This window comes from Cryptotermes secundus, unplaced genomic scaffold, assembly GCF_002891405.2.
Source record: "Cryptotermes secundus unplaced genomic scaffold, Csec_1.0 scaffold1861, whole genome shotgun sequence".
Lineage (NCBI taxonomy): Eukaryota > Metazoa > Arthropoda > Insecta > Blattodea > Kalotermitidae > Cryptotermes > Cryptotermes secundus.
This window is the reverse complement of record NW_019739003.1, coordinates 19,171-30,773: the sequence shown is the minus strand read 5'-3', so window position 1 is coordinate 30,773 and position 11,603 is coordinate 19,171. Positions and strand designations below refer to the sequence as shown.

At 38.2% G+C, this 11,603-nt stretch overlaps 1 protein-coding gene across 3 annotated transcripts; it reads right to left on the bottom strand.

Moving 5' to 3' along the window:
• Nucleotides 1-4,794: 4,794 nt before the first annotated feature.
• LOC111871579 (U4/U6.U5 tri-snRNP-associated protein 1-like) lies at nt 4,795-10,965 on the bottom strand. Of its 3 annotated transcripts, none has more exons than XR_002844057.1 (7): nt 10,882-10,965; nt 10,041-10,174; nt 8,821-8,973; nt 7,550-7,631; nt 6,399-6,480; nt 5,306-5,421; nt 4,795-4,805 (listed from the first exon to the last, which is right to left on the bottom strand). XR_002844057.1 is itself a non-coding variant. In XM_023864779.1 (6 exons), the coding sequence occupies exons 2-5, from the start codon at nt 10,161-10,163 to the stop codon at nt 6,419-6,421; spliced, it is 420 nt and encodes a 139-aa protein (XP_023720547.1). In that variant the 5' UTR covers nt 10,164-10,174; nt 10,882-10,965; the 3' UTR covers nt 4,795-4,805; nt 6,399-6,418. The 3 variants fall into 3 exon arrangements, 1 of the variants encoding a protein (XP_023720547.1); XR_002844058.1 differs by having other exon boundaries at nt 5,320-5,421; XM_023864779.1 differs by lacking the exon at nt 5,306-5,421.
• Nucleotides 10,966-11,603: the final 638 nt, after the last annotated feature.

Sequence of the window (11,603 nt, the reverse complement as noted above, 5' to 3'; positions counted from 1 at the left end):
AAGTATCGGGTTTTCCTGCTAACCGAAAACCATTAAAATGTAAAGAACCGTTTTTTTTTTAAATTTAATTCCTGATTGCGGAAAATTTGCTCAACTTCATCCATAGCTTCTTTAGCGTGGTGAAATATTAAAGAAAAAAGTCAATTGATGGGGTTGGAATACTGTGAGTGGTAAAATGGTGCGTCTTGAAGACTTTACTCATGACCCATAGAAGACTGCAGTCATCCTTGTTAGCAGCAGCAGCAGCATTATTGCGAAATACTCGTTCCTATGTCATGTTTCCTTTCTACTCATATTTGTAACTGACTTACCTGTAGGAATATTTTAATGATACATCAGGCATGCATCAACTGGATCTGCGAAGGGAGCATACACAGACAGCAATGTGATCTCATAATCCTGTTTTAAAGGAAAAAAGTTGTGACACAAGCTGATAAAATATTCTTGGGCTATCAGCCATGTCTGATGATAGGGAGAGATGGTCCCTGCGACATTTGAGATACTTAACCAACTGATGGAGCTCAAAGCCAAAGCAGATTATATCCACTGTAGCTGCCATGAAAGCTTCATATCTTATGTTTAATGCGTGGTTTACACTGTAGTTAAAAGGTAAAGCAGAGAAATTTTATTTCAGATGTACACAGTATTTGTTACATGCCACAGGAAATTGAAAATGTGACTAGCCATATATGAATAGATAGCTTATAGCATTTTTTTAAATGCTATAAAAAACTGCCACTTTTGATATATCACTGTTAAGAGGCAGAAGTTATGGCTGCCACAGGAATTCTGTGTTCCAGGTAGTGATGTGATACAATGGCAAGTGTGCTCTGTACGCAGGACACCACTGGAGGTTAAGCAACAAATATTTAAATGTGGATTCCAATTAAGATTATGAAATTTCCAATTTCAAAATGTGGGATATTTCATTGGGAAGTGTATCTGTCTTCTCCTGGTGACAGAGCTTGTACAAGGGCATGCTGAAAGTAATGACTCCCGATTTCTTTTCCATAACACCAATTTTATTGAAATAGAAATTGCTACTTTCCTTGAACTTTGTTCCCTATTTTATACAATTACTTCTCAAACAATCACATCTGCAGTCCAGACACACCTGACATATTTCATGTGCAGGTATTTGTCAATTAATGCACTAGTTGTGTTCCCAAAAGGAGTCGCAGGGGGTGCAATGACATAAATGACATCAGGCAGGCCGAATTTTCTCTCCTCCCTGCCTGCACAGCATCCTAATCCCCCCTTCTTCTAACCTCTCTTGATGGGCCAGTAAGTAGTTCATACTAAAGCAAGTGTTAATAGGTCTAAATTAATTGACTGCATTAAAATGAAACAACATGTTTCTAACTGTATTTATGTACCTGTATTTATGTAAGTGTGGCAGGACAGAATTACATTTTCGCCACTGTCTTATGGAGGCATTACTTTTCAGCATACCCTTCCAGGAATAATGTTGCTAATACCAAAGCCCACCAGTGGACACATCATGATCCACAGTCTTATAACCAGTTTTGTCAAGATCTGGTTTGATATCTTCCATCCGCCACTTTTGCTTTGCCAAGTGGATGCTTTCCAGCATGTTCCCAAAAAAATATTGTATGCATTTGTGTTCAATTCTTTATTGGAGTCCGTCATAACACAACAACATAACAGTCACGGTTAAAGTTATCTAGCTAGATGTTTCGGCTACTTAAAGCCATCATCAGGCAAAACACATTACTAATTGTGTCTGAATATAGTAATCATGTGCTTTGCCTGATGATGGCTTTAAATAGCCGAAACATGTAGCTAGGTAATTTTAACCTTGACCGTTATGCTGTTGTGTTACGATGGACTCCAATAAAGAACTGTATATAATAACACAACAGGATGCACAAAATTAAAAGTATTTGTGTTCCCCCATCTGAGCTACAAGTCCTTGACGTAACTTTCCTGGCAAAACTGGAAAGCTGTATAATCATCAAGTTCCTTGGTGGAGACGTTATGTGCTATAACACTGTGTTGTAGTCTGGCAGGGAGATACCAGGGTTCTGGTGAAACACACCACGCTGCAGTCTGATAGGTGAATACTAATGTTTTGGTGGAATGTGTGCCTCCAGCTTTAGGATGACCCCAGATCTCAGACATTTAGATTACGTATGTACAGATGTTTGACCTGTTCCCATTCATGAACAATACACACTGAAGCATCACAATATGAAATCAGGTCATCCACAAACAGCAGTTTCATTTGGCTGATGATATGGGATATGATACTGTGTAGGTTGGTAGAAGTTTAATGACATTTCAGAGGAACACATTGTCTTCAGCTTCAGTTTTCCATCCTGAAGATGGAGGAAGTATATTTGTCTGCAGTGTTAGTAAAAACAAATTACAGAGCATTACATTTCAGAAGACTTATCCTCAATAATACTGCTGAAAGTCAGTATGTGATAGAATGTATGTAGTAGAAGTCTACCCTTATGAAGGTGGCAGTACATTCCTCCAAAATGTTGGCAGACTCCTACCCACCTACACAGCATCACATCCAACTTCGTCATGATTACTGCCGTGAATATCTCAACTCTCGCATGTAACACTGGTGCTTGTAGATGACTGTACTTCCATTTATGAACAAGAAATATTGACACACTACAACCATACAGTCATTGTGCTGTACTGATTGAACTGAACTGTGATCAGTGCAGATGAATTACATTACATAATAAAATCAATTCTCAGAGCGTTAACAAGTCTTCATCACAGTAGTGAGTCTGTTGGGAACATGTACAAATTAATAAATGGCAAGTCTACCATTGCAGCCATTGAAAGCTATCGGCCTGATGCTTCAGTGGCCCTGCCTGGGCTCCAAATGCACATGGCCACCTCAAGTTTACAGTGAAACTTTGAGTGTATACAAACATATCATGAAATTTAAGCATTTTTATATCATTTTCCTAAAGATGATAAAGATGATTTAAATATTACAGTAAGTAAAACTATTTTATTGTATCTTTCTCAGCAGAATACTGATGAATAAAGAAACAAAATCTTCAGTTTCTTTTGATAGGTGTGTCATACCTTTTTTGTTTGAAAACCATTTACTGAAATATTAATTGCCTATGGTAAGGACGGATTGCAATGACCATCAATAACCATAAGCAGACTGCTCTAAGTGAGAATGTTACAAACTAAAATCAACTCCACACATAATTCCAACCTTGCAAGTAACCACACTAACTGAACAACTTATTCTGCATGCACCTAATGGAGTAGGTGTACATGTTTTAAATTATAATCCCTATTTCATGAAGAAATACACAAATGTAACAACTTTTGTAATAATGTGATTTCAAGTTAATTTCTATTAACAAAGACTAAAAAATACTGAAACTTAAATAATTAGGTGGCTGGAATATATGTCACTAAGGTTGTCAGTTTACAGTTATACATTTCTGATATCAAGAAAATGTAAGTTTGGGAACACCTGGAGTCTGTCTGTGTACCTTCTTATGTGAAGATTAGTAACACATCAGGATTACAATTCAGACTTCAGATAATGTCCAGCATTGACTTACATATTCATTTTGGGTTCAAATCCTCATCACCACCTTCAAGAAGATGCCTTATGATCAGTCTTACATAGTTTCATGACCTGATATTATTATTGGCCGAGTCTATGTGTCTTTCAAGTTTTCATATACCTACAGAAGACTCTTGATCATCTGCATGTGGATTAAACACAGAACTTTTATAACTGCATATAAGATTTGTAACCACCATCCAGTGTGATTGATAAAAGTTGTTTTTAATTTTTCATCCTTTATACGTTTCAGTCAAAACGACCATCTTCAGAAGGATATTATTACCACTTATGGAAACTACTGTTACATGTCATACATATATGTTATATTTAACTAATATTACGATATCTAAAATTATTACAAAAGTGTAAGGACATGAAACCAAATTGGTTCTAGTTTAAAACAAATACTGAACATTATTTTGTAAACAGACTAATTGTAATAATTCTTAGATGTTTTAACAAATTAATGTACATCTTAATATTAGTTCAAAGATATAACATATATATGTATGATATGTAACAGTAGTTTCCATATGTGTTGATAATATCCTTCTGAAGATGGTCGTTTTGACCAAAACATGTAAAGGATGAAAAATTAAAGACAACTTTCATCAATCCCACTGGACAGTGGTTAAAACCCTTACATACAATTACTAGTGTGACGGACCAGGATGAACCAAGTTACTTTTATAAACCATTACAAATGGTTCAGTGATATATCAGTGGTGATTTACAATGATTTGCAGTAGACTGTACATCCTCTGATTCTGTTGCTTGTATAATTTTACAGCTTTTCATACTGGCCTACAACTGAACAAGGGTTTCTTTTTTCCTACAGAAGGATACAATATTGCTATTGCAATCAAGAAAGGCCAAATATAATTACTTCATGTCTGATTTAGCTTAGAGGCTGTTCATCTGGCTCAAGTCCTATAAGCAAGCAACTAATCACTAGAAATTGTACTTTTCAGCTTACAGGTGCCAATAGGTTACCTAAGGAAGCAGGAGAACCACTGTACTCATTTGAACATGACATGAACTCTGTGGCCTTCCTTCCAGTACACACATAGGCACTGTTGGCAGCTGCAAGCTGTGTTTTATTTAAAAATAGAGATGATATTCCAGACAGTAAGAAACAATAAGAACATAATTCCATGCCAAAGTTCAGAGTTGGTGCCAGCATATTTCATGAAAAACTTGCAGTTTTGTTTTTGAGATGGTTGCCCTGAAAAAGAAATAAAGAAAATGTAGTAATGCTCATGTTAAATTTGAAGATCTCACAAAAACCTCACATGTTGGCTTTCTTTTTGAAAATGAAATTTCATATTCTGCATAAAAAACAGAGATTTTTAGTAAAGCTTCACAGTGCCAAAGAGGAAAGTCTTATTAATCAGTCCATCATTAAAATTAAACTTTATAGTGTACAGTCTACAAATTATAACAAGACAACTGACATGCTCAGAGAAAAACAAATATTTACTTTGCAGCAGTATAATCACCATATGACATTATCGACATTAGTATATGGCTTCCCATCTACTCAGCCTTTAAGTTAAAGCTATGAATTACTGTTATTTGCAATGTCAAGCTTTGACAAATTTTGAATTGAGTTCACTGGTTTCATCTAGTAATCTGTGTTCTCGTGTCTAAGTCTGTCAGTTAATGAATACAACTTTTTAATTAGAATTGATTGTTCTTTTCAATGAATGCCGACAAAAAGCATACTCATGTTTGTTTACCGCCACTAAGGACCACGAATGGAGACTGCATTTCTTTCTGCTTCTGCGGCAAGAGGCTAAGTGTTCCGAGTGGGTGTCTGTTGAGTTCATCTGTTTCATCAACTGGAAAAAAAAAAAGAAGAAAAAAAAAAGAATTAATCTCCTTCAGATGGGGCACAGTCTGTTTGCCCTTAAAGATTCTGTAATATCCGCAGCTCCTGTCACTGAATATCCTAACAGCTGGTTAATTTTTAGTGAGTCTGCTGCTTGAAGTCATCAATTTCTCCCAATTTCCAACCCATGGTCTGTGTTTACGTCTACTACCCTAATGACACCTGAACAAATATGCTGTGTTTTATGAGGAGGCTCCAGCTGACTTGCCACAAAGTTGCAGTATTCGCTTCTGTCCCAGGACTGAAGCTCCTGTGTATGTTTGTACTCAGCAGAAAATGAATGCACAAAAAGTGTGGATGGATATCTATCTGCTACGTGGAATCGTGGACATGTAACGATAACTACAATTTGCTTCCTTATGGAGCACCATTTAGAAAGAGCATCAGATGNAGAAGGGACCGCATAGTGATGACCAACAACCACAATATGGAAGCACAGCAGTTTCCTCATTTATAATTTCAAAACACCTGATCATGACCTTATAGGTCGAAACATGTAGTGGATAACTTTTAGGAAGTTTTACAGAAGGACATGCTGCACGTGAGACTGTGAAACAATTTGGTACCAAATGAAGTGCAGCAGGGTGCTACAATATACTAGAGTAAAGTAAAGCTATCCCTGTAACAGGCCGTGGAGGCCCATAGGGTTGTGAGATGTTGAGGTTTCCACATTTTCTAGACAATCGGCTCACAGATGGCGGTAAGGTTAGCCTTACGTGCCGGCCATCCTTTACCACCAAGAATATTCCAAGAATATTCCTGGTACTCATTTCTATTAGAGGCTGAGTCAACCCCAGGACCATAGTGCAGCTGGATGGATTAGGTCAACTGAAAAAAAATCCAGTGACTTCATTGGGACTTGAGCCCATGACCTTCCAGCTTGTATTAGAAATAAGAGCTCATGACCAGATCTGGACTGATACTCACTCCTTCCTGTTCAGTTTTCTTCATTCGTTTCTCCACTTTATTTTTGCCAGGTCCCTTTCCATGAAATTCATGAGACAGGTATCTGAAATTAGAAACAGAGACAACATTAAAGTCACTCTATTTTAGGATCTTACAGGATGTGGCCATGTTTCCAAGTAACATGTAAAATCCTTTCACCCTGAAGTTTCAGCCAGAAAAAAGGGTATGATCCATTTATAGTTCAATCTGTTATTTTGTGAAATAATAAAAATATGTAACATTCCGTTTTCTAACACAACTTACTCATACAGCTAATAACCAGAATTGGGAATGCCAGAGCACATTAAAGTAGTAGGGACTACAGGACAACTTAGGTGACTTAGTATGCAGCCACCTGATCACGCTAGTTCCTCGCTTGTGGAATTTTATACCCTGAAGATGGAGGTGGCACATTCCTACAAAACATCGTTTTACACACTATCTATACAGTGCCACATCCCAGAATATGGCATTCTTCATGGGTGACATTCATTACATACCAAGACACTATACAGTAAAAAAAAAAAAAAAAAAGTAAAGTTATCCCTGTAACAGACCATGGAGGTTCATATGCTTCCTCAAGGCTCACATTTTCTAGACAATCGGCTCACAGATGGCGGTGAGGTTGTCAGCCTTATACGCCAAGCTATCCCTGTAATAGACTGTGGAGGCCCATAGGGTTGTGAGACATTAAGACTCCCACATTTTTAGACAATTGGCTCATCCATGGCAGTGAGGTTGTCAGCCTTATGCACCGCCCACACTTTACCCCCCGCGAAAATTCCTGGTACTCATTTCTGTTAAGAGGCTGAGTTGACCCCACGGCCATAGTGCAGCTGGAAGGATTAGGTCAACTGAAAAAAATTAATGACCTCATCAGGACTTGAACCCACGACCTTCCAACTTGTAGCATAGTGCCTAAACCAACTATCCTACCACTACTAATATTAAACAATAATGATTAATGTGTTTGTACTAAAACCCCTAACAAAACTGCAGTATATGATTAAATATGGTACACCATTTATGCAATACTTAAAATATAAAGCACAATCAAAATCGATACTAAAGTGTCAATATCTCTTAATTTGAATAGGTCTATGTTGTACATAAAGAATCTGCTAATGACTCACCAATCTCAACTTCATTCCAAGCTCCACATTTGCCTTCTTCTTCCTGACGTTTCTTCTCTTCAAATATTTCCCTCTCAAAGTCCTGTAATGTAAATTTTGTATGAGATTAGTAGAATGCAAATGCGCAGTCCAAAAATTACCAATTCAAAATTACCTTGAGACAGACTGAAATCTGAACTGTTTACCCACCAACCACTGAATAAAGAAATACTGCACTGTGAAGTACTGACTACACTGTGTACAATTCGAGCTTCTGAAAGCAGTGGTTTTGAAGAGTTCTGTTATCTGGGATACAATGCTGTGTATTCTGTTGAAAGTCAGCAGACATTTTGGAGACACATGTCACCTCCATCTTCAGGGTTGAAGAATAAAGCAAGCAAGAAACCAGCGCTGGCAGGTAACAAAGCCAACCTTCCTACCTGCTTCATGCTGGCTTCTTGTTTCATTTATTCTTTGACCTTGAAGATTGAGGTGACATGTTCCCCCAGAAATTCAGATGATACCCCAGAAGACAGAATTCTTCTGACTATACTGATCATCTTGAAACTTCTTTGTCAAATTACCTTTTTAATATCATAGTATGCTTTAAAGTTACAGTTCTGTTAGAAACATACTCTCATTCTGCCAAGCAATGTACACCTGCCAAACTAATTCTGAGTTTGCAGTGAAAATACTGTGATAATTAACATTCAATTCACTTTGCAATGAACAAAATTACAAGAACTATTGGTTTTTCATTTAGTCATGTTCCGAGCTATTTATTCATCCATATTTCAATTTCACATATAATTCCTAGTAGCATCTTTTCTACCCATGTATCATGCACATGGCACAGGGAGAAAAAGACTGGATTTGAGATTCTTGTAGAGGAGATTGAGAAAGGCACTATCTTCTGGGAAGTCACATCCTGTAAGTCCACTGACATTCCTTCAAAATGCTTATGGACCTCATCACATTACACAACATTTTACACCAGAAGGTACCACTTGTCAAGAAGAAGAAGAACAAAAAGGTTCTACCATCTCAACTATCACATTCTTATTGTATAACGAGTGCTTTCATTTCTAGGATTTCTGTTGGATGTTTCCAGTTCAGTAATTTATATATCCATTATCATGGAATTCAACTGTAATTAAAATATAATCTAATTCTGTTGCAGCTGCAGTAAATAACTGTAGATGGGCAATGGACTGTATCCAGTGCTGACACATGCTAAATCAAAGTGCCTTGCCAAGTGTACATTCATCTGCGGAAGGTTATATTGCACTCACAAGCAGTTCCTGAGCGTCCTCATCCCTGTTGCCATCCAGACCATAAGTGGGGATGTCACCCAGTGTGCGGCAGAATTTTGCTGTGGCATTCAGCACAATGGAACCACCTTCCGTGTTTCCTTCTGAGTTTCTCTCCAGTACTGACTCTGCCACCTACAAACATCACAAATCACAAACAGTTAAATTATGTATTTAAAGGACTTATTATGTTATTTTTCTATGGGTTTTTATATTATTAGTGACTTGTCCAATTGTACATAATGTAACAGTTATGGATGTTAAATCAATCAATCAATCAATCAATATGTAGCTATACAGCATTCTGTTTTGTAGTATTCATAAATGCAAAGCTGTCCATATGCTTAACTAGTTATGCTCTAGATGGAGGTTAGATTCCAGCTCTATGCTGCTCACACCCGGGGAAACAGCCCCTGGTGCCTATTTGACAGGTGGCCATAACAGGTCTCAATAACCAAAATACAAGAAAGGATGATAGTATCAAAAAAGGTAGAGCTCTCCCTGTAACAAGCCGTGGAGGCCCCTAGGGGTGCGAGACGTTGAGACTCCCATACTTTTTCGACAATAAGTGCACAGACAGCAGTGAGGTTGTCAGCCTTACATACTGGCCGTCCTTTACCCCCCCAAGAATATTCCTGGTACTCATTTCTGTTAGAAGCTGAGTTGACCTCAGGGTCATAGTGTGACTGGAAGGATTTGGTCAATCTAAAAATCCAATTACTTAACTGGGAATCAAACCCATGACCTTTCAGTTTGTAGCACAGTAAGAAAGGATGATGATATTACTTAAATGTGAAGATATGATTCACTGGTTTGAGGCCCACCATAACAAACTGTGAGAGAAACAATTTAATAGCCCTCAGGTTAAATTACAATATACTCTCTCTAGGGTACAATGGTTTTGTACCGTAACCAAGGAGGAAACATCAAAATGAACTTTACTACAAAGTACTGTGCAACATTTTATAACTGGAACATATGGAGACACTGTGTAGGAACTAAACATGGCACAGGATTCTGTAGCTAGGGACAATTTCATCACCTCCCACAACCTATCCATAGGGCTGCTCCTCTCTTGTCTCAGGGAGAAAAAGCAGAGAGGCAGGTAAGGGGAAGATGGCCTTGACTGAACAAGAGAAATGATCCCTAGTACAGCCAAATATTTGTGAGGATTAAAAAGGAAATCTGCCGATGTGATGTACCTTTTCTACACTGTTCTTTGATTCTGTAACAGCGGCCTGCGGCTTCAGTTTCCGTGCTTTCTTGAGGGCTATCTGAAGCTCCAGTCTGCTGTCACTGGGCTCAATCTTGAAGTTGGACGGCATCTCTTCTGGCGCTGAAAGGTGTGTCCGATTATTAATAACATTCAAAACTGCTCCTGCACATTTCCTTTCATGATTTCACAACACATTTTGTAGACGAAACTATATAGCATCAAATGGCTGATGATTAGTAAATAATGTATTAAAAAGTCTTTGTGTTTGTCACCTGATTAGTGATACTAAGTCCAATCAAGGGGCTGTGCCATAGCTCAAGCGGTTAGTCGCTGGCTTCCCACCGCGGCGGCCCGGGTTCGATCCCGGGTCTGGTCAAGTGGGATTTGTGGTGGACAAAGTGGCACTGGGGCAGGTTTTCTCCGAGTACTTCGGTTTCCCCTGCCAATCTTTATTCAACCAACTGATCCACAATCAACCTCACGTATCATCTGGGACTGGTACAATAGGCCAGAAGTGGCCGCAGTACAAGGGACTTAGTCCCACACTACTAGCCATAAAAAAAAAAAAGTCCAATTAACATTTGCCTGGTGGTACTGTGAAAAACCACGTAAAAATCTAAGTCAGGTTAGCCAGATGTTCCAGCGGAGATTCATCAACTCAAGAACCCTGTTTCCCTTTAGTTACTTGTTTTTTTTAGTTCGACTTGTGGCAGTAACATGAGTACTTATGGTACGATTGGGCGTGTTATTTCTTCTTGTAGCAGTTCAATAATTTTTTGTGCTGATCTGAGTTCTATTTTAAATATATGACAACAAGAAGTCGTTACCTCACTTGTTTCACTACTATCATTCATGAAAACTTGAGTGTTATCACCATCAGCCACTGAACGAACGGCCATTTTGGATATGAGTAAGCGTAATGATCGATGGATCGACGGTGATCGATCTCTCGGGAATTTCTTATGCAGCTCCTAAACTTTTTGTAGAAACACCAAAATTATTCAACTTATAAAATAATTTATACTCAGCATCACACAGCTCTCGTATGCTGAGTGCCATTAAACTACAAGAACAAAAACAGGATTCATTTTGAACTTTGATCAAATATTATGTAATATTTGTACATTTTAAACTGGATTGATAGCTCAGTCGGTATAGCGACAGGCTACATGCTGCACGACTGAGGGTAATGATCGTAACGATATTGTATGAATCGATATTGACCATTCACATTATAATAGCAGATTCTGCTGGTACTGATATGCCCTCCTGAAGATTGTCTCTCAGACCGAAACAAGTCAAGGACGAAAGATTAAAATGGGAAGAATAAAATTTATCAATCACACTGGATGGGGTTGATACTTACTTACTTACTTACTCATGGAGCTGAGCCCTTCTTGAGGAGCCGCCAATTCTGCAGCTATTCAAGAATTTCCCAGCATTTTATGGAACCCGAAGGTTCATCACCGTGTTCACAAGGGCCATCCACTGGTCCCTATCCTGAGCCAGATCTATCCAATCCATACCATCCCATCCTATCTCTCTAAGA

Excerpts from the sequence above, each read along its gene's own strand:
- LOC111871579 (XM_023864779.1), bottom strand. The coding sequence starts at position 10,163 with ATGCCGTCCAACTTCAAGATTGAGCCCAGTGACAGCAGACTGGAGCTT. Across the intron at positions 8,974-10,040 it reads CAAAGAACAGTGTAGAAAAG|GTGGCAGAGTCAGTACTGGA; the intron begins GTACATCACATC and ends TGATGTTTGTAG. Across the intron at positions 7,632-8,820 it reads AGGACGCTCAGGAACTGCTT|GACTTTGAGAGGGAAATATT; the intron begins GTGAGTGCAATA and ends TTTACATTACAG.